The 22,837-nt window shown below is 35.8% G+C and overlaps 1 protein-coding gene across 1 annotated transcript in view; it reads left to right on the top strand.

Moving 5' to 3' along the window:
* The window catches only part of LOC128640806 (flavin-containing monooxygenase 3-like), a 365,854-nt gene that overhangs the window by 44,983 nt on the left and 298,034 nt on the right, over window positions 1–22,837 (top strand). The window contains exon 2 of the mRNA XM_053693225.1: window positions 15,936–16,073. Coding sequence (XP_053549200.1) covers window positions 15,942–16,073 — 132 coding nt within the window. The 5' untranslated portion in view covers window positions 15,936–15,941. The remainder of the gene's footprint in view (window positions 1–15,935; window positions 16,074–22,837) is intronic.

Below are 22,837 nucleotides of genomic sequence, written 5' to 3'. Positions count from 1 at the left end.
TACAGAATTCATTTTGTTAAATGATCCTTTATTGAACTAGCAAATGACAAGCATGTGATTCTAAATGAGCACTGACCTTTACCTTTTGGTCCAGAGCTCTTTGCTTAGTTTAACAGTAGATTTAAACATGTTTAACATTTAACATTTGTTATCAGGATAAAACAGGAAAGGACCTATGCGATTCAGATTGCTACAGCATCTAACCTGGTAGGTTCTTTTTCTTCAGCTAGAAGGGTTTCTGAGCTTTCAGATTTGTCATGCAAACCGCCTTTTCTGAATTTTTCATTTGGTGAAGTCTGTTCTTAACAGTAGTTAGTCCTTTCTTATTACCAAGGGGGGTAGTGCCAGATACAATGATTACTTATGTATTTAAAAAGACCCTAGTGTCAAACTAGTGTGTTATTGAGCCAGAATATCTGCTATAATAAAAATTAACTTTTAAAATTTTACTTTTAAAATATCCACAAATACAAAATCCACACCAATAAAATATAAATAAAAAACAAAAACACCTCTCTTCTTCCGCAAATCACAATACATGTATTATCTTATTGTTAAGTACGTTTTTATCATAAAATTTAGGTTAGTACCAAGTGGGTAATTATCCCAACTACCAAGTACATAGCGACTACAAAAGATCCCTATAATCTCAACTATTAAGTGACTATTAAAGTTTATTGTGAAAATACTAACAAAAAGAGAGGGAACACTATGGGCCAGATCACGAGTGCCACACTGTTACGCACAAGTGATATCGGTTTATCGCAGATGTTTGCTCGCATCGGAAGGAGTGTTTGTATTACAAGTTGAAAGTAAATGTGAAGGCATGAGCGCTATCACAATTTATGCTAGAATGATTACCGCAACCGTTATACTCATAATAATACTGTCTGATAAAATATTGCACAAAAGTTATAAGGGCTCAAAGATATGAGGTCTGAGGTGCTAGGAAAAAAGGCATGCAAAGGGCTTTAAAGACTATTATGTATATGTATGTAATGTGTGTGTGTGTGTATATTTGTATATATATGTGTGTGTGTGTGTGTGTTACAGGTAAAGTAAGAAATCCGGGGTAATCCTAGAATTACTCAGTTCAAATGGACATTACCCAAGTGGCTGTGGGTAAAGCCTGATGAAATGTCACATGGATTAAATATCACCTTTTGGAAAAGACCAGTGAGTGCCTCAATTCATTTATTGTATATGTATGTGTGTTTGTATATATATATATATATATATATATATATATTTATATATTTATATGTGTGTGTGTATATATATATATGTCTGTGTGTATGTGTATATATATATATATATATATGTATGTATATATATATGTGTATATATATATATATATGAGTCCAAATTTTCTGTAACGGGGTGAGTGAATGATAGTGAGTGAATGTTGAATCTATAGTCTGTCAGCATGATGTAAGTACAGCAGTGGTGAAGACGGAGTACCGCTTCACCACTGCTGGTGCAACAGAGGGGAGGGGGTTAGTCGGCCAGCTGGCATGGAGGGTGAGAAGACGTACTGAAGACGTGAAGGCATTGTAGGAGGCAGAGGTTTAAGTATTAGGTTAGTACATGAGCCCAATATATATATATATATATATATATATATATATATATATATTACCAAAAAGCTTTACGCGTGCAAAAAAGCATACTTCTAGTGCAGAATACCACTCCACTCGTAATCTATCCCTATATGCTTTCACTATACTCTGTGGGTTTTTCTGTGCTTGACTTCATATAAAAATAAGTAGTGCATATAAATCAGTCATACCATACACTATTGCCACACCATACATGCAGCAATACCATACATTTCCTATTAAATGGAGAAGCAGAGGTATGAGAGTATTAATAATCCAAGTTATAGCATTTATTTAATAAGATCATAATTATTATGAGCTATTTTACAATGCAATATGATGACTGGTAATGCCACATGATTTTAAATGATTCTAATTTTCTGTATTTTTATAAAATGTAAGTTTTAAAACAAGCATTTGTAACATATAAAATAAATACAGTCCATGTCCTTGTGGTAAAAAACAGTTCTATATTCTGTATGCTTAATTATTTTGCATACAGAATTCATTTTGTTAAATGATCCTTTATTGAACTAGCAAATGACAAGCATGTGATTCTAAATGAGCACTGACCTTTACCTTTTGGTCCAGAGCTCTTTGCTTAGTTTAACAGTAGATTTAAACATGTTTAACATTTAACATTTGTTACCAGGATAAAACAGGAAAGGACCTATGCGATTCAGATTGCTACAGCATCTAACCTGGTAGGTTCTTTTTCTTCAGCTAGAAGGGTTTCTGAGCTTTCAGATTTGTCATGCAAACCGCCTTTTCTGAATTTTTCATTTGGTGAAGTCTGTTCTTAACAGTAGTTAGTCCTTTCTTATTACCAAGGGGGGTAGTGCCAGATACAATGATTACTTATGTATTTAAAAAGACCCTAGTGTCAAACTAGTGTGTTATTGAGCCAGAATATCTGCTATAATAAAAATTAACTTTTAAAATTTTACTTTTAAAATATCCACAAATACAAAATCCACACCAATAAAATATAAATAAAAAACAAAAACACCTCTCTTCTTCCGCAAATCACAATACATGTATTATCTTATTGTTAAGTACGTTTTTATCATAAAATTTAGGTTACTACCAAGTGGGTAATTATCCCAACTACCAAGTACATAGCGACTACAAAAGATCCCTATAATCTCAACTATTAAGTGACTATTAAAGTTTATTGTGAAAATACTAACAAAAAGAGAGGGAACACTATGGGCCAGATCACGAGTGCCACACTGTTACGCACAAGTGATATCGGTTTATCGCGGATGTTTGCTCGCATCGGAAGGAGTGTTTGTATTACAAGTTGAAAGTAAATGTGAAGGCATGAGCGCTATCACAATTTATGCTAGAATGATTACCGCAACCGTTATACTCATAATAATACTGTCTGATAAAATATTGCACAAAAGTTATAAGGGCTCAAAGATATGAGGTCTGAGGTGCTAGGAAAAAAGGCATGCAAAGGGCTTTAAAGACTATTATGTATATGTATGTAATGTGTGTGTGTGTGTATATTTGTATATATATGTGTGTGTGTGTGTGTGTTACAGGTAAAGTAAGAAATCCGGGTAATCCTAGAATTACTCAGTTCAAATGGACATTACCCAAGTGGCTGTGGGTAAAGCCTGATGAAATGTCACATGGATTAAATATCACCTTTTGGAAAAGACCAGTGAGTGCCTCAATTCATTTATTGTATATGTATGTGTGTTTGTATATATATATATATATATATATATATATTTATATATTTATATGTGTGTGTGTATATATATATATGTCTGTGTGTATGTGTATATATATATATATATATATGTATGTATATATATATGTGTATATATATATATATATGAGTCCAAATTTTCTGTAACGGGGTGAGTGAATGATAGTGAGTGAATGTTGAATCTATAGTCTGTCAGCATGATGTAAGTACAGCAGTGGTGAAGACGGAGTACCGCTTCACCACTGCTGGTGCAACAGAGGGGAGGGGGTTAGTCGGCCAGCTGGCATGGAGGGTGAGAAGACGTACTGAAGACGTGAAGGCATTGTAGGAGGCAGAGGTTTAAGTATTAGGTTAGTACATGAGCCCAATATATATATATATATATATATATATATATATATATTACCAAAAAGCTTTACGCGTGCAAAAAAGCATACTTCTAGTGCAGAATACCACTCCACTCGTAATCTATCCCTATATGCTTTCACTATACTCTGTGGGTTTTTCTGTGCTTGACTTCATATAAAAATAAGTAGTGCATATAAATCAGTCATACCATACACTATTGCCACACCATACATGCAGCAATACCATACATTTCCTATTAAATGGAGAAGCAGAGGTATGAGAGTATTAATAATCCAAGTTATAGCATTTATTTAATAAGATCATAATTATTATGAGCTATTTTACAATGCAATATGATGACTGGTAATGCCACATGATTTTAAATGATTCTAATTTTCTGTATTTTTATAAAATGTAAGTTTTAAAACAAGCATTTGTAACATATAAAATAAATACAGTCCATGTCCTTGTGGTAAAAAACAGTTCTATATTCTGTATGCTTAATTATTTTGCATACAGAATTCATTTTGTTAAATGATCCTTTATTGAACTAGCAAATGACAAGCATGTGATTCTAAATGAGCACTGACCTTTACCTTTTGGTCCAGAGCTCTTTGCTTAGTTTAACAGTAGATTTAAACATGTTTAACATTTAACATTTGTTACCAGGATAAAACAGGAAAGGACCTATGCGATTCAGATTGCTACAGCATCTAACCTGGTAGGTTCTTTTTCTTCAGCTAGAAGGGTTTCTGAGCTTTCAGATTTGTCATGCAAACCGCCTTTTCTGAATTTTTCATTTGGTGAAGTCTGTTCTTAACAGTAGTTAGTCCTTTCTTATTACCAAGGGGGGTAGTGCCAGATACAATGATTACTTATGTATTTAAAAAGACCCTAGTGTCAAACTAGTGTGTTATTGAGCCAGAATATCTGCTATAATAAAAATTAACTTTTAAAATTTTACTTTTAAAATATCCACAAATACAAAATCCACACCAATAAAATATAAATAAAAAACAAAAACACCTCTCTTCTTCCGCAAATCACAATACATGTATTATCTTATTGTTAAGTACGTTTTTATCATAAAATTTAGGTTAGTACCAAGTGGGTAATTATCCCAACTACCAAGTACATAGCGACTACAAAAGATCCCTATAATCTCAACTATTAAGTGACTATTAAAGTTTATTGTGAAAATACTAACAAAAAGAGAGGGAACACTATGGGCCAGATCACGAGTGCCACACTGTTACGCACAAGTGATATCGGTTTATCGCGGATGTTTGCTCGCATCGGAAGGAGTGTTTGTATTACAAGTTGAAAGTAAATGTGAAGGCATGAGCGCTATCACAATTTATGCTAGAATGATTACCGCAACCGTTATACTCATAATAATACTGTCTGATAAAATATTGCACAAAAGTTATAAGGGCTCAAAGATATGAGGTCTGAGGTGCTAGGAAAAAAGGCATGCAAAGGGCTTTAAAGACTATTATGTATATGTATGTAATGTGTATATGTGTATATATATGTGTGTGTGTGTGTGTGTTACAGGTAAAGTAAGAAATCCGGGTAATCCTAGAATTACTCAGTTCAAATGGACATTACCCAAGTGGCTGTGGGTAAAGCCTGATGAAATGTCACATGGATTAAATATCACCTTTTGGAAAAGACCAGTGAGTGCCTCAATTCATTTATTGTATATGTATGTGTGTTTGTATATATATATATATATATATATTTATTTATATATATATTTATATGTGTGTGTGTATATATATATATATATGTCTGTGTGTATGTGTATATATATATATATATATGTATGTATGTGTAAATATATATATATATATATATATGTATATATATATGTGTATATATATGTCTATATGTATATATATATATATATATATATATATATATATATATATATACAGGAGTCCAAATTTTCTGTAACGGGGTGAGTAAATGATAGTGAGTGAATGTTGAATCTATAGTCTGTCAGCATGATGTCAGTACAGCAGTGGTGAAAACGGAGTACCGCTTCACCAGGGGAGGGGGTTAGTCGGCCAGCTGGCATGGAGGGTGAGAAGACGTACTGAAGATGTGAAGGCAGTGTGTGTGTATATATATATATATATATATATATATATGTGTATATATATATATATATATATATATATATATGTCTGTGTGTATGTGTATATATATACAGGTAGCCCTCAGTTTACGCCGGGGTTAGGTTCCAGAAGGAATGGTTGTAAATCGAAACCGTTGTAAATTGAAACCCAGTTTATAATGTAAGTCAGTGGGAAGTGAGGGCCCCTCTCAAAATTGTCATAAGTAACACCTAAAACATTTTTAAAGCTTTGAAATGAAGACTTTAAATGCTAAACAGCATTATAAACATAATAAAGTAATCACACAACATAGACTTCACTGCTAACAGTTCTTTCTATGCATTCCAATCTGGACTGATTTATAGACAGGAAGATCTTGTTCCTTTGAAATCTGCTCGATAGCTCAGGTCTGGTTAAACTGATTAATTTCCGCTTGCTTGACTTTGCTGCAACACAAGCGGACAGCTCCACCTACTGGCTATTTTAATAAATGCACTGCTTCTCGATGCTTTTCAATTGCAGTCACATGACTGGGGAAAAAAAAGGTTGTTATTCTGAAACGGTGTAAATTGAACCGTTGTAAAACGAGGGCCACCTGTATATATATATATGTATGTATATATATATATATATATATATATATGTATGTATATATATATGTGTATACAGGGAGTGCAGAATTATTAGGCAAATGAGTATTTTGACCACATCATCCTCTTTATGCATGTTGTCTTACTCCAAGCTGTATAGGCTCGAAAGCCTACTACCAATTAAGCATATTAGGTGATGTGCATCTCTGTAATTAGAAGGGGTGTGGTCTAATGACATCAACACCCTATATCAGGTGTGCATAATTATTAGGCAACTTCCTTTCCTTTTGCAAAATGGGTCAAAAGAAGGACTTGACAGGCTCAGAAAAGTCAAAAATAGTGAGATATCTTGTAGAGGGATGCAGCACTCTTAAAATTGCAAAGCTTCTGAAGCGTGATCATTGAACAATCAAGCGTTTCATTCAAAATAGTCAACAGGGTCGCAAGAAGCGTGTGGAAAAACCAAGGCGCAAAATAACTGCCCATGAACTGAGAAAAGTCAAGCGTGCAGCTGCCAAGATGCCACTTGCCACCAGTTTGGCCATATTTCAGAGCTGCAACATCACTGGAGTGCCCAAAAGCACAAGGTGTGCAATACTCAGAGACATGGCCAAGGTAAGAAAGGCTGAAAGACGACCACCACTGAACAAGACACACAAGCTGAAACGTCAAGACTGGGCCAAGAAATATCTCAAGACTGATTTTTCTAAGGTTTTATGGACTGATGAAATGAGAGTGAGTCTTGATGGGCCAGATGGATGGGCCCGTGGCTGGATTGGTAAAGGGCAGAGAGCTCCAGTCCAACTCAGACGCCAGCAAGGTGGAGGTGGAGTACTGGTTTGGGCTGGTATCATCAAAGATGAGCTTGTGGGGCCTTTTCGGGTTGAGGATGGAGTCAAGCTCAACTCCCAGTCCTACTTCCAGTTTCTGGAAGACACCTTCTTCAAGCAGTGGTACAGGAAGAAGTCTGCATCCTTCAAGAAAAACATGATTTTCATGCAGGACAATGCTCCATCACACCCGTCCAAGTACTCCACAGCGTGGCTGGCAAGAAAGGGTATAAAAGAAGAAAATCTAATGGCATGTCCTCCTTGTTCACCTGATCTGAACCCCATTGAGAACCTGTGGTCCATCATCAAATGTGAGATTTACAAGGAGGGAAAACAGTACACCTCTCTGAACAGTGTCTGGGAGGCTGTGGTTGCTGCTGCACGCAATGTTGATGGTGAACAGATCAAAACACTGACAGAATCCATGGATGGCAGGCTTTTGAGTGTCCTTGCAAAGAAAGGTGGCTATATTGGTCACTGATTTGTTTTTGTTTTGTTTTTGAATGTCAGAAATGTATATTTGTGAATGTTGAGATGTTATATTGGTTTCACTGGTAAAAATAAATAATTGAAATGGGTATATATTTGTTTTTTGTTAAGTTGCCTAATAATTATCCACAGAAATAGTCACCTGCACACACAGATATCCCCTTAAAATAGCTATAACTAAAAACAAACTAAAAACTACTTCCAAAACTATTCAGCTTTGATATTAATGAGTTTTTTGGGTTCATTGAGAACATGGTTGTTGTTCAATAATAAAATTAATCCTCAAAAATACAACTTGCCTAATAATTCTGCACTTCTTGTATATATGTCTATATGTGTATATATATATATATATATATATATATATATATATATATATATAGAGAGAGAGGAGTCCAAATTTTCTGTAACTGGGGTGAGTGAATGATAGTGAGTGAATGTTGAATCTATAGTCTGTCAGCATGATGTAAGTACAGCAATGGTAAAGACGGAGTACCGCTTCACCACTGCTGGTGCAACAGAGAGGTGGGGGTTAGTTGGCCAGCTGGCATGGAGGTTGAGAAGACGTACTGAAGATGTGAAGGCATTGTAGGAGGCAGTGGTTTAAGTATTAGGTTAGTACATGAGCCCAAAATATATATATATATATATTACCAAAAAGCTTTAAGCGTGCAAAAAAGCATACTTCTAGTGCAGAATACCGCTCCACTCGTAATCTATCCCTATATGCTTTCACTATACTCTGTGGGTTTTTCTGTGCTTGACTTCATATAAAAATAAGCAGTGCATATAAATCAGTCATACCATACACTATTGCCACACCATACATGCAGCAATACCATACATTTCCTATTAAATGGAGAAGCAGAGGTATGAGAGTATTAATAATCCAAGTTATAGCATTTATTTAATAAGATCATAATTATTATGAGCTATTTTACAATGCAATATGATGACTGGTAATGCGACATGATTTTAAATGATTCTAATTTTCTGTATTTTTATAAAATGTAAGTTTTAAAACAAGCATTTGTAACATATAAAATAAATACAGTCCATGTCCTTGTGGTAAAAAAACAGTTCTATATTCTGTATGCTTAATTATTTTGCATACAGAATTCATTTTGTTAAATGATCCTTTATTGAACTAGCAAATGACAAGCATGTGATTCTAAATGAGCACTGACCTTTACCTTTTGGTCCAGAGCTCTTTGCTTAGTTTAACAGTAGATTTAAACATGTTTAACATTTAACATTTGTTATCAGGATAAAACAGGAAAGGACCTATGCGATTCAGATTGCTACAGCATCTAACCTGGTAGGTTCTTTTTCTTCAGCTAGAAGGGTTTCTGAGCTTTCAGATTTGTCATGCAAACCGCCTTTTCTGAATTTTTCATTTGGTGAAGTCTGTTCTTAACAGTAGTTAGTCCTTTCTTATTACCAAGGGGGGTAGTGCCAGATACAATGATTACTTATGTATTTAAAAAGACCCTAGTGTCAAACTAGTGTGTTATTGAGCCAGAATATCTGCTATAATAAAAATTAACTTTTAAAATTTTACTTTTAAAATATCCACAAATACAAAATCCACACCAATAAAATATAAATAAAAAACAAAAACACCTCTCTTCTTCCGCAAATCACAATACATGTATTATCTTATTGTTAAGTACGTTTTTATCATAAAATTTAGGTTAGTACCAAGTGGGTAATTATCCCAACTACCAAGTACATAGCGACTACAAAAGATCCCTATAATCTCAACTATTAAGTGACTATTAAAGTTTATTGTGAAAATACTAACAAAAAGAGAGGGAACACTATGGGCCAGATCACGAGTGCCACACTGTTACGCACAAGTGATATCTGTTTATCGCGGATGTTTGCTCGCATCGGAAGGAGTGTTTGTATTACAAGTTGAAAGTAAATGTGAAGGCATGAGCGCTATCACAATTTATGCTAGAATGATTACCGCAACCGTTATACTCATAATAATACTGTCTGATAAAATATTGCACAAAAGTTATAAGGGCTCAAAGATATGAGGTCTGAGGTGCTAGGAAAAAAGGCATGCAAAGGGCTTTAAAGACTATTATGTATATGTATGTAATGTGTGTGTGTGTGTGTGTATATGTGTATATATATGTGTGTGTGTGTGTGTGTGTGTGTGTTACAGGTAAAGTAAGAAATCCGGGTAATCCTAGAATTACTCAGTTCAAATGGACATTACCCAAGTGGCTGTGGGTAAAGCCTGATGAAATGTCACATGGATTAAATATCACCTTTTGGAAAAGACCAGTGAGTGTCTCAATTCATTTATTGTATATGTATGTGTGTTTGTATATATATATATATATATATATATATATATATATATATATATATATATATATATTTATATATATATTTATATGTGTGTGTATATATATATATGTCTGTGTGTATGTGTGTATATATATATATATATATATATATATATGTGTATATATATATATATATGTATGTATATATATGTGTATATATATATATATGAGTCCAAATTTTCTATAACGGGGTGAGTGAATGATAGTGAGTGAATGTTGAATCTATAGTCTGTCAGCATGATGTAAGTACAGCAGTGGTGAAGACGGAGTACCGCTTCACCACTGCTGGTGCAACAGAGGGGAGGGGGTTAGTCGGCCAGCTGGCATGGAGGGTGAGAAGACGTACTGAAGACGTGAAGGCATTGTAGGAGGCAGAGGTTTAAGTATTAGGTTAGTACATGAGCCCAATATATATATATATATATATTACCAAAAAGCTTTACGCGTGCAAAAAAGCATACTTCTAGTGCAGAATACCACTCCACTCGTAATCTATCCCTATATGCTTTCACTATACTCTGTGGGTTTTTCTGTGCTTGACTTCATATAAAAATAAGTAGTGCATATAAATCAGTCATACCATACACTATTGCCACACCATACATGCAGCAATACCATACATTTCCTATTAAATGGAGAAGCAGAGGTATGAGAGTATTAATAATCCAAGTTATAGCATTTATTTAATAAGATCATAATTATTATGAGCTATTTTACAATGCAATATGATGACTGATAATGCCACATGATTTTAAATGATTCTAATTTTCTGTATTTTTATAAAATGTAAGTTTTAAAACAAGCATTTGTAACATATAAAATAAATACAGTCCATGTCCTTGTGGTAAAAAACAGTTCTATATTCTGTATGCTTAATTATTTTGCATACAGAATTCATTTTGTTAAATGATCCTTTATTGAACTAGCAAATGACAAGCATGTGATTCTAAATGAGCACTGACCTTTACCTTTTGGTCCAGAGCTCTTTGCTTAGTTTAACAGTAGATTTAAACATGTTTAACATTTAACATTTGTTACCAGGATAAAACAGGAAAGGACCTATGCGATTCAGATTGCTACAGCATCTAACCTGGTAGGTTCTTTTTCTTCAGCTAGAAGGGTTTCTGAGCTTTCAGATTTGTCATGCAAACCGCCTTTTCTGAATTTTTCATTTGGTGAAGTCTGTTCTTAACAGTAGTTAGTCCTTTCTTATTACCAAGGGGGCTAGTGCCAGATACAATGATTACTTATGTATTTAAAAAGACCCTAGTGTCAAACTAGTGTGTTATTGAGCCAGAATATCTGCTATAATAAAAATTAACTTTTAAAATTTTACTTTTAAAATATCCACAAATACAAAATCCACACCAATAAAATATAAATAAAAAACAAAAACACCTCTCTTCTTCCGCAAATCACAATACATGTATTATCTTATCGTTAAGTACGTTTTTATAATAAAATTTAGGTTAGTACCAAGTGGGTAATTATCCCAACTACCAAGTACATAGCGACTACAAAAGATCCCTATAATCTCAACTATTAAGTGACTATTAAAGTTTATTGTGAAAATACTAACAAAAAGAGAGGGAACACTATGGGCCAGATCACGAGTGCCACACTGTTACGCACAAGTGATATCGGTTTATCGCGGATGTTTGCTCGCATCGGAAGGAGTGTTTGTATTACAAGTTGAAAGTAAATGTGAAGGCATGAGCGCTATCACAATTTATGCTAGAATGATTACCGCAACCGTTATACTCATAATAATACTGTCCGATAAAATATTGCACAAAAGTTATAAGGGCTCAAAGATATGAGATCTGAGGTGCTAGGAAAAAAGGCATGCAAAGGGCTTTAAAGACTATTATGTATATGTATGTAATGTGTGTGTGTGTGTATATGTGTATATATATGTGTGTGTGTGTGTGTGTTACAGGTAAAGTAAGAAATCCGGGTAATCCTAGAATTACTCAGTTCAAATGGACATTACCCAAGTGGCTGTGGGTAAAGCCTGATGAAATGTCACATGGATTAAATATCACCTTTTGGAAAAGACCAGTGAGTGCCTCAATTCATTTATTGTATATGTATGTGTGTTTGTATATATATATATATATATATATATGTCTGTGTGTATGTGTATATATATATATATGTATGTATGTGTATATATATATATATATATATATATATATATATGTATGTATATATATATGTGTATATATATGTCTATATGTGTATATATATATATATATATATATATATATATATATATATATACAGGAGTCCAAATTTTCTGTAACGGGGTGAGTGAATGATAGTGAGTGAATGTTGAATCTATAGTCTGTCAGCATGATGTCAGTACAGCAGTGGTGAAAACGGAGTACCGCTTCACCACTGCTGGTGCAACAGAGGGGAGGGGGTTAGTCGGCCAGCTGGCATGGAGGGTGAGAAGACGTACTGAAGATGTGAAGGCAGTGTGTGTGTATATATATATATATATATATATATATGTGTATATATATATATATGTCTGTGTGTATGTGTATATATATACAGGTAGCCCTCAGTTTACGCCGGGGTTAGGTTCCAGAAGGAATGGTTGTAAATCGAAACCGTTGTAAATTGAAACCCAGTTTATAATGTAAGTCAGTGGGAAGTAAGGGCCCCTCTCAAAATTGTCATAAGTAACACCTAAAACATTTTTAAAGCTTTGAAATGAAGACTTTAAATGCTAAACAGCATTATAAACATAATAAAGTAATCACACAACATAGACTTCACTGCTAACAGTTCTTTCTATGCATTCCAATCTGGACTGATTTATAGACAGGAAGATCTTGTTCCTTTGAAATCTGCTCGATAGCTCAGGTCTGGTTAAACTGATTAATTTCCGCTTGCTTGACTTTGCTGCAACACAAGCGGACAGCTCCACCTACTGGCTATTTTAATAAATGCACTGCTTCTCGATGCTTTTCAATTGCAGTCACATGACTGGGGAAAAAAAAGGTTGTTATTCTGAAACGGTGTAAATTGAACCGTTGTAAAACGAGGGCCACCTGTATATATATATATGTATGTATATATATATATATATATATATATATATATATATATATATATATGTATGTATATATATATGTGTATACAGGGAGTGCAGAATTATTAGGCAAATGAGTATTTTGACCACATCATCCTCTTTATGCATGTTGTCTTACTCCAAGCTGTATAGGCTCAAAAGCCTACTACCAATTAAGCATATTAGGTGATGTGCATCTCTGTAATGAGAAGGGGTGTGGTCTAATGACATCAACACCCTATATCAGGTGTGCATAATTATTAGGCAACTTCCTTTCCTTTTGCAAAATGGGTCAAAAGAAGGACTTGACAGGCTCAGAAAAGTCAAAAATAGTGAGATGTCTTGTAGAGGGATGCAGCACTCTTAAAATTGCAAAGCTTCTGAAGCGTGATCATTGAACAATCAAGCATTTCATTCAAAATAGTCAACAGGGTCGCAAGAAGCGTGTGGAAAAACCAAGGCGCAAAATAACTGCCCATGAACTGAGAAAAGTCAAGCGTGCAGCTGCCAAGATGCCACTTGCCACCAGTTTGGCCATATTTCAGAGCTGCAACATCACTGGAGTGCCCAAAAGCACAATGTGTGCAATACTCAGAGACATGGCCAAGGTAAGAAAGGCTGAAAGACGACCACCACTGAACAAGACTGGGCCAAGAAATATCTCAAGACTGATTTTTCTAAGGTTTTATGGACTGATGAAATGAGAGTGAGTCTTGATGGGCCAGATGGATGGGCCCGTGGCTGGATTGGTAAAGGGCAGAGAGCTCCAGTCCAACTCAGACGCCAGCAAGGTGGAGGTGGAGTACTGGTTTGGGCTGGTATCATCAAAGATGAGCTTGTGGGGCCTTTTCGGGTTGAGGATGGAGTCAAGCTCAACTCCCAGTCCTACTGCCAGTTTCTGGAAGACACCTTCTTCAAGCAGTGGTACAGGAAGAAGTCTGCATCCTTCAAGAAAAACATGATTTTCATGCAGGACAATGCTCCATCACACCCGTCCAAGTACTCCACAGCGTGGCTGGCAAGAAAGGGTATAAAAGAAGAAAATCTAATGGCATGTCCTCCTTGTTCACCTGATCTGAACCCCATTGAGAACCTGTGGTCCATCATCAAATGTGAGATTTACAAGGAGGGAAAACAGTACACCTCTCTGAACAGTGTCTGGGAGGCTGTGGTTGCTGCTGCATGCAATGTTGATGGTGAACAGATCAAAACACTGACAGAATCCATGGATGGCAGGCTTTTGAGTGTCCTTGCAAAGAAAGGTGGCTATATTGGTCACTGATTTGTTTTTGTTTTGTTTTTGAATGTCAGAAATGTATATTTGTGAATGTTGAGATGTTATATTGGTTTCACTGGTAAAAATAAATAATTGAAATGGGTATATATTTGTTTTTTGTTAAGTTGCCTAATAATTATCCACAGTAATAGTCACCTGCACACACAGATATCCCCTTAAAATAGCTATAACTAAAAACAAACTAAAAACTACTTCCAAAACTATTCAGCTTTGATATTAATGAGTTTTTTGGGTTCATTGAGAACATGGTTGTTGTTCAATAATAAAATTAATCCTCAAAAATACAACTTGCCTAATAATTCTGCACTCCCTGTATATATGTCTATATGTGTATATATATATATATATATATATATATATATATATATATATATAGAGGAGTCCAAATTTTCTGTAACTGGGGTGAGTGAATGATAGTGAGTGAATGTTGAATCTATAGTCTGTCAGCATGATGTAAGTACAGCAGTGGTAAAGACGGAGTACCGCTTCACCACTGCTGGTGCAACAGAGAGGTGGGGGTTAGTCGGCCAGCTGGCATGGAGGTTGAGAAGACGTACTGAAGATGTGAAGGCATTGTAGGAGGCAGTGGTTTAAGTATTAGGTTAGTACATGAGCCCAAAATATATATATATATATATATATATTACCAAAAAGCTTTAAGCGTGCAAAAAAGCATACTTCTAGTGCAGAATACCGCTCCACTCGTAATCTATCCCTATATGCTTTCACTATACTCTGTGGGTTTTTCTGTGCTTGACTTCATATAAAAATAAGTAGTGCATATAAATCAGTCATACCATACACTATTGCCACACCATACATGCAGCAATACCATACATTTCCTATTAAATGGAGAAGCAGAGGTATGAGAGTATTAATAATCCAAGTTATAGCATTTATTTAATAAGATCATAATTATTATGAGCTATTTTACAATGCAATATGATGACTGGTAATGCGACATGATTTTAAATGATTCTAATTTTCTGTATTTTTATAAAATGTAAGTTTTAAAACAAGCATTTGTAACATATAACATAAATACAGTCCATGTCCTTGTGGTAAAAAACAGTTCTATATTCTGTATGCTTAATTATTTTGCATACAGAATTCATTTTGTTAAATGATCCTTTATTGAACTAGCAAATGACAAGCATGTGATTCTAAATGAGCACTGACCTTTACCTTTTGGTCCAGAGCTCTTTGCTTAGTTTAACAGTAGATTTAAACATGTTTAATATTTAACATTTGTTACTGGATTTGACCAACATTATTCTCATAATACTGTGCTGTACCAATATTTGATTATAATTATTTTATACTGTATTAAACAATAAGTAAACAATAATGCTCTTTTGACCACAACAGTAACCCTTTATTTGTATAAAAAGTATATATTTATCAGTATACAAATTAACACATGTGAAGGCAATTTAGAATATATTGTCACAAAATATTTTATATGACCTAAAAACTTGATATTTTCATACAGTTGGCCATGGTGCAAAATGTGGCAATAATTGGTGCCGGAATTAGTGGACTCGCAGCGCTGAAAGGTAGCCTAGAAGTTGGACTTCAAGTCACCTGTTTTGAGAAAAGTGATAGTGTGGGGGGACTATGGAATTTTATGGTAAGTTTGGATTATTTCCCTTTTTCACTGTTACAAACAACTAATACAGACATTGTAGTTAATAAACTTTTAATGAAGTAGAGTAAAATTATTTCTGATAGTTGTTTTAAAAATATTATATCACCATTGGAAGATATTTAAATCATTTTTTATTTTTTTTTAAATGTTACGTGATGTCTGAAAATCACAAAAGCAAATTTTATTAGTGTTATTAGCTTAGAGCTAGATTATACATGTAGCGCTATTTATCGCTTCCGCTCGCACGCTAATTACGCTCAACTTCTGCTCTTTGCGTGCATCGGGTAGTGGTTGTATTACAAGTTGAAAGTAAAGTTTTTTTTTGTTTGTTTTTTGCTCAGCTGCTATCCTGACTTGCACAAAGAGCCGAAGTTAGAATATTGCGACCGTGTTAACGTATGCCCCTATAGAATTAAATGGAGTGACAAAAGCAGAAAAAACACCTGATTTTGCGTGCCAACCCTAATCGCCATAAGCTCCCTACTTTAATAACCTCTAAACCACCACTTAGTCCACCGCAATGTACCCCACTACACTATTAACCCCTAAGCTATTGTACCCCCACATCACAAAGCACCTGCTACACTATTAACCTCATAACCGCCGCAAACTCACACAGATTCCAAAGGAGCTGCAGATTCAATGTGTGTGTGATTAGAACGCCACCAAAATTGAGGGGAATCTTGTGGTGAGTCACACAGCCCACAACTGCCGCAAACCCCATAACAAAATATATCTCTACACTATTAACTCCTAAACTGCGACAACGCCCATTGCAAAATACCAACAAACATCTAAACCCCTAAGTTACCAAAAAAAACAACAACTAATTTTACATGAAAAAAGCTACCATTACAGAAAATAAAAGCCTACCATTAGGCCCAGCGGCGGTCTTTTGAATGCAACCCCTTTATATAAGTGCTTATTTTCATTTTCAAATTCAAATTAGTCAATAGAATACAATTTTTTTTCTATTAGTTGATTTGAATTTGCAAATCGGCAAATATGAATGCAAATATACCTCTATATAAAGGGGGTACCCACATTCAAAATTCAGTGTGCACTAGTGAGGAAGGAGTGGGAAAACTTGACTAGGCTATATACTAGAGATATATATATATAATGTGTATATATATATATATATATATGTGTATATATATATATATATATATATATATATGTGTGTGTGTGTGTGTCCAATGTAACCTCTACATGATATTTTTATTGTTTATATTTAACAATAATATACTCTCCTGACGCACAGTTATTGTTCATTATTGTACTTTGTTTGGAATGTTATAACTTGTAACAAAACTCAATAAAATATTATCAATATAATAAATAAAATCAGTGTGCGGAGGGTGATCGCATGGAGATAAAAGATGATGGAGCCTCCTGGAAGAAGACCTTCTCCGCCTGACTTCAGGAACGGTGAGTACCTATTGGGGTCTTTTTTAAGTCTATTTTTTTATTTTAGGAATTTAATGGGCTGTAAAAGAGCTGATTGTCCTTTTAAGGGCAGTAAAAGAGCTAAATGCCCTTTAAGGGCAATGCCCATACAAATGCCCCTTTAGGGGCAATAAGTAGTTTAGGTTTTTTTGGTGTTAGGTTTTTTTTGGGGGGTTTGGTGGGTGGGGTTTTTTTTACTGTTAAGGGGGACTTAGTATTTTTTTAAATGTAAAAGAGCTATTTAACTTAGGGCAATGCCCTACAAAAGGCCCTTTTAAGGGCTATTGGTAGGTAGTTTAGGGGGTGTTTTTATTTGTGGGGCTCTTTTATTTTCATAGAGATTAGATTTAATTTTTTTAATTTTTGATAATTTTGTTTATTTTTTTCTGTAATTTTAGAGTTTATGGCCTAGATTTAGAGTTGGGCGGTAGCCGTCAAAACCAGCGTTAGAGGCTCCTAACGCTGGTTTTGGGCTACCGCCGGTATTAAGAGTCAGTCATTAAAGGGTCTAATGCTCACTTTCCAGCCGCGACTTTTCCATACCGCAGATCCCCTTACGTCAATTGCGTATCCTATCTTTTCAATGGGATCTTCCTAACGCCGGTATTTAGAGTCGTGGCTGAAGTGAGCGTTATAAATCTAACGACAAAACTCCAGCCGCAGAAAAAAGTCAGTAGTTAAGAGCTTTCTGGGCTAACGCCGGTTTATAAAGCTCCTAACTACTGTGCTCTAAAGTACACTAACACCCATAAACTACCTATGTACCCCTAAACCGAGGTCCCCCCACATCGCCGCCACTCGATTAAAATTTTTTAACCCCTAATCTGCCGACCGCCACCTACGTTATACTTATGTACCCCTAATCTGCTGCCCCTAACACCGCCGACCCCTATATTATATTTATTAACCCCTAACCTGCCCCCCACAACGTCGCCGCCAGCTACCTACAATAATTAACCCCTAATCTGCCGACCGCAAAGCACCGCCACCTACGTTATCCTTATGTACCCCTAATCTGCTGCCCCTAACACCGCCGACCCCTATATTATATTTATTAACCCCTAATCTGCCCCCCTCAACGTCGCCTCCACCTGCCTACACCCCTAATCTGCCGAGCGGACTGCACCGCTACTATAATAAAGTTATTAACCCCTAATCCGCCTCACTCCCACCTCAATAACCCTATAATAAAAAGTATAACCCCTAATCTGCCCTCCCTAACATACGGAGCGGCAGATTAGGGGTTAAAAATAATATGCAGGGGTCAGCGATAGCGGGGGCGGCAGATTAGGGGTTAATAAGTGTAAGGTTAGGGGTGTTTAGACTCGGGGTACATGTTAGAGTGTTAGGTGCAGACGTAGGAAGTGTTTCCACATAGAAAACAATGGGGCTGCGTTAGGAGCTGAACGCGGCTTTTTTGCAGGTGTTAGGTTTTTTTTCAGCTCAAACAGCTCCATTGTTTTCTATGGGGGAATCGTGCACGAGCACGTTTTTGAAGCTGGCCGCGTCCGTAAGCACCGCTGGTATCTAGAGTTGCAGTGGCGTTAAATTATGCTCTACGCTCCCTTTTTGGAGCCTAACGCACTGAAAACCCTGCCATTATGTGAACTCTAAATACCAGCGGTATTTAAAAGGTGTTGGGAAAAAAAAGCACGCATAGCTAATGCACCCCTTTGGCCGCAGAACTCTAAATCTAGGCTTATTATTTTTTGTTATTTTAGATTTTTTTTGTAATTTAATGTTAGGTTTTATTATTTTAATTGTAATTTAGTATTGGGGTTAATTTAGGGGGTGTTAGGTTAGGGGGTTATTAATTAAATTACAGCTAGATTACGAGTTTTGAGTACTATAGGGAAATTAACGACCGCCACAAAAGCGGTGGTATTTCCCCTTCTGCGGGCGATATGGTGGCATTGAGCTCCATAATTCACCCATGATTTCCCCATAGATATCAATGGAGAGAGCTGACAAAAAAAAAGCCTAACACCTGCGATAGCGGAAACAAAAGCTCTGTAACGCAGCCCCATTGATGTCTATGGGGAAAGAAAAAGTTATGTTTAAAAATAAAATAAAAAAGACGTCTAAACACCCCTAATCTGCCGCTTCCGACATCGCCGCCACCGACATTACAGTTATTAACCCCTAATCTGCTGGCCCTAACATTGCCACCTACCTACACTTATTAGCCCCTAATCTGCCGCCGCCACTATACTAAAGTTATTAACCCCTAAACTTATGGCCTCCCACATCACTAACACTACATAAATATATTAACCCCTAAACATAACCCTAATGTAACCCTAACACCCCTAGCTTAAATATAATTAGAATAAATCTAAATAAACCTTACAATTATTACCTAAATAATTCCTGTTTAAAACTAAATTCATACCTATAAAATAAAACCTAACCTGCCTTACACTAAAACCTAACATTACAATAAAATAAAATATATTAAATTAATAAAATACAATTATCTAAATTACAAAAAAATAAACACTAAATTACACAAAATAAAAAACAAAATTATCAAAAATAAAAATGAATTACTCATAATCTAATAGCCCTATCAAAATGAAAAAGCCCCCAAAATAAAAAAAAACCCTAGCCTACACTAAACTGTCAATGGCCCTTAAAAGGGCCTTTTGTGGGGCATTGCCCCAAAGAAATCAGCTCTTTTACCTGTAAAAAAAATACAAACCCCCCCGAATAGTAAAACCCACCACCCACACAACCAAACGCCCCATATAAAATTCTATCTAAATAAACCTAATTTAACCATTGCCCTGAAAAGGGCATTTGTATGGGCATTGCCCTTAAAAGGGCATTTAGCTCTTTTACGGTGCCCAAACCCTAAGCTAAAAATAAAACCCACCCAATAAACCCTTAAAAAAACCTAACACTAACCCCCGATGATCCACTTACAGTTTTCGAAGACCAGACATCCATCCTCATCCAAGTGGGCAGAAGTCTTCATTCAAGCAGGCAGAAGTCTTCATCCAGACGGCATTTTCATCCATCCAGCGAGGAGGGTTCCATCTTCAAGACATCTGGCGCGGAGCATCCTTTTCTTCTGATCGTCACTGGAAAATGAAGTTCACTTTAAGTGACGTCATCCAATCAGCCAATAAAATGCGAGCTCAATCCTATTGGCTGATTGGATCTTTAAGTTATGGGATGTTAGCGTTAGGGTTAGACTTACGTTTAGGGGTTAATAACTTTAGTATAGTGGCCGCGACGTTGGGAGCAGCAGAATAGGGGTTAATAAATGTAGATAGGTGGCGGCGATGTTAGGAACAGCAGATTAGGGGTTACTAATATTTAACTAGTGTTTGCGAGGCGGGAGTGCGGCTGTTTAGGGTTAGGCTTAGGGTTACGATAGGGTTAGGTTTAGGGGTTAATATAATTATGTAGTGATGTGGGAGGCCAGAGGTTTAGGGATAAATAGTTTACTTTAGTATATTTCGTTGTGGGGGCTTGTGGTTTAGTGGTTAATAGGTTTATTATAGTGGCGGTGTGGGCGGACGACACATTAGGGGTTAATCTTTAAATAGTGTTTGCAATGCGGGAGGGAGGAAGTTTAGGGGTTAATAGGTTTATTATAGTGGCGACGATGTCGGGGAGAGGCGGAATAGGGGTTAATACATTTTAATAGTGGCTGCGATGTCCGGAGCAGCAGATTATGGGTAACTTAATAACATAGTAGATGAGGTTGAAAAAAGACCGAAGTCCATCAAGTTCAACCTATTCAAATCTAAAATGTATACAAAAAGCTCCAGTTAAGCTTAAATAATCCCACTAAAAGGTGACCCATTTAATACTAGCAATCATATCCATGAATTTTGTTTACAGAAATGTATCCAAATAATTTTTAAATGTATCTAGGGTATTGGCATGGCATTCACTACCTCCTTTGGTAATGAGTTCCAAAATGTTATTGCTCTTACAGTGAAAAAACGTTTCCGTTGCAGGAGATTAAACCTCCTTTCCTCCAACCTTAAATTGTGACCTTTGGTCACAAACAATTTTCTTGGAATTAACAGCGCTTCTGCCATCTCTGTATATGGGCCTTGAATATATTTATATAAAGTAATCATGTCACCTCTTAAGCGCCTTTTTTCTAAAGAAAACAGACCCAGTTTGGCTAGCCTCTCCTCATAGGTTAAATTCTCCAATCCCCTTATTAGCTTTGTGGCCCTTCTCTGAACTTTTTCTAGTTCTGCAATATCTTTTTTTGCAGAACTGCACTCCATACTCAAGATGAGGTCTTACCAGGGCTTTATATAGTGACAGAATTATGCTTTCCTCCCTTGAGTCAATGCCTCTTTTAATACATGCTAGTATCTTATTAGCCTTTGAAGCTGCTGCCCTGCATTGTGCACCCATCTTTAGCTTGTTATCTATTACTACTCCCAAATCCCTTTCCTCCTATGTTTGGCTAAGTCTTGTCCCATTTAAATAATACGTTGCCTGCTTATTTTTACTTCCAAAATGTAGAACCTTGCATTTTCCTGTATTAAATCTCATTTTCCATTTACCTGCCCATACTTCTAATTTTTGCAGGTCCCTTTGTAACGAAAGTTCATCCTGCTCTGACCTAATGACCTTACTTAACTTAGTATCATCTGCAAAAATAGAGATGTCGCTATTTAATCCTAGCTTCAAGTCATTTATAAAAATATTAAAAAGAATAGGGCCCAGCACTGATTCCTGGAGTACTCCACTGATTACCTTTGTCCAATCTGAGTATGATCCATTTACTACTACTCGTTGCTCCATATCTTTATTCCAGTTATTTATCCACAAACTAAAATTTTCAGCTATTCACAGTCCCTTAATTTTGTGCATTAATCTCTCATGTGGCACTGTATCAAACGCCTTTGCAAAATCTAAGGTTAATAAATTTATTATAGTGTTTGCGATGTGGAAGGGCCTCGGTTTAGGGGTTAATAGGTAGTTTATGGGTGTTAGTGTACTTTTTAACACTTTAGTTATGAGTTTTATGGCATAGCTTTGTAACGCAAAACTCATAACTACTGACTTTAGATGGAGGTACGAATCTTGTGGTTATAGAGTGTACTGCTCACTTTTTGGCCTCGCAGGCAAACTTGTAATACCGGCGCTATGGAAGTCCCCATTGATAAATTACTTTTTTTAAATGTGCGGTACTGACATTGCATGACGGCTAAAAAGGTGTGCGGTACACCTATACCTGCAAGACTTTTAATAGCGGCGTTAGGGAAAAAGCAGCGTTATGAAGCATAACTATGCTTTTTCACTCATAACGCAAAACTTTT

Source organism: Bombina bombina, chromosome 10, assembly GCF_027579735.1.
Source record: "Bombina bombina isolate aBomBom1 chromosome 10, aBomBom1.pri, whole genome shotgun sequence".
NCBI lineage: Eukaryota > Metazoa > Chordata > Amphibia > Anura > Bombinatoridae > Bombina > Bombina bombina.
This window is presented reverse-complemented; position numbering and strand designations above follow the sequence as displayed.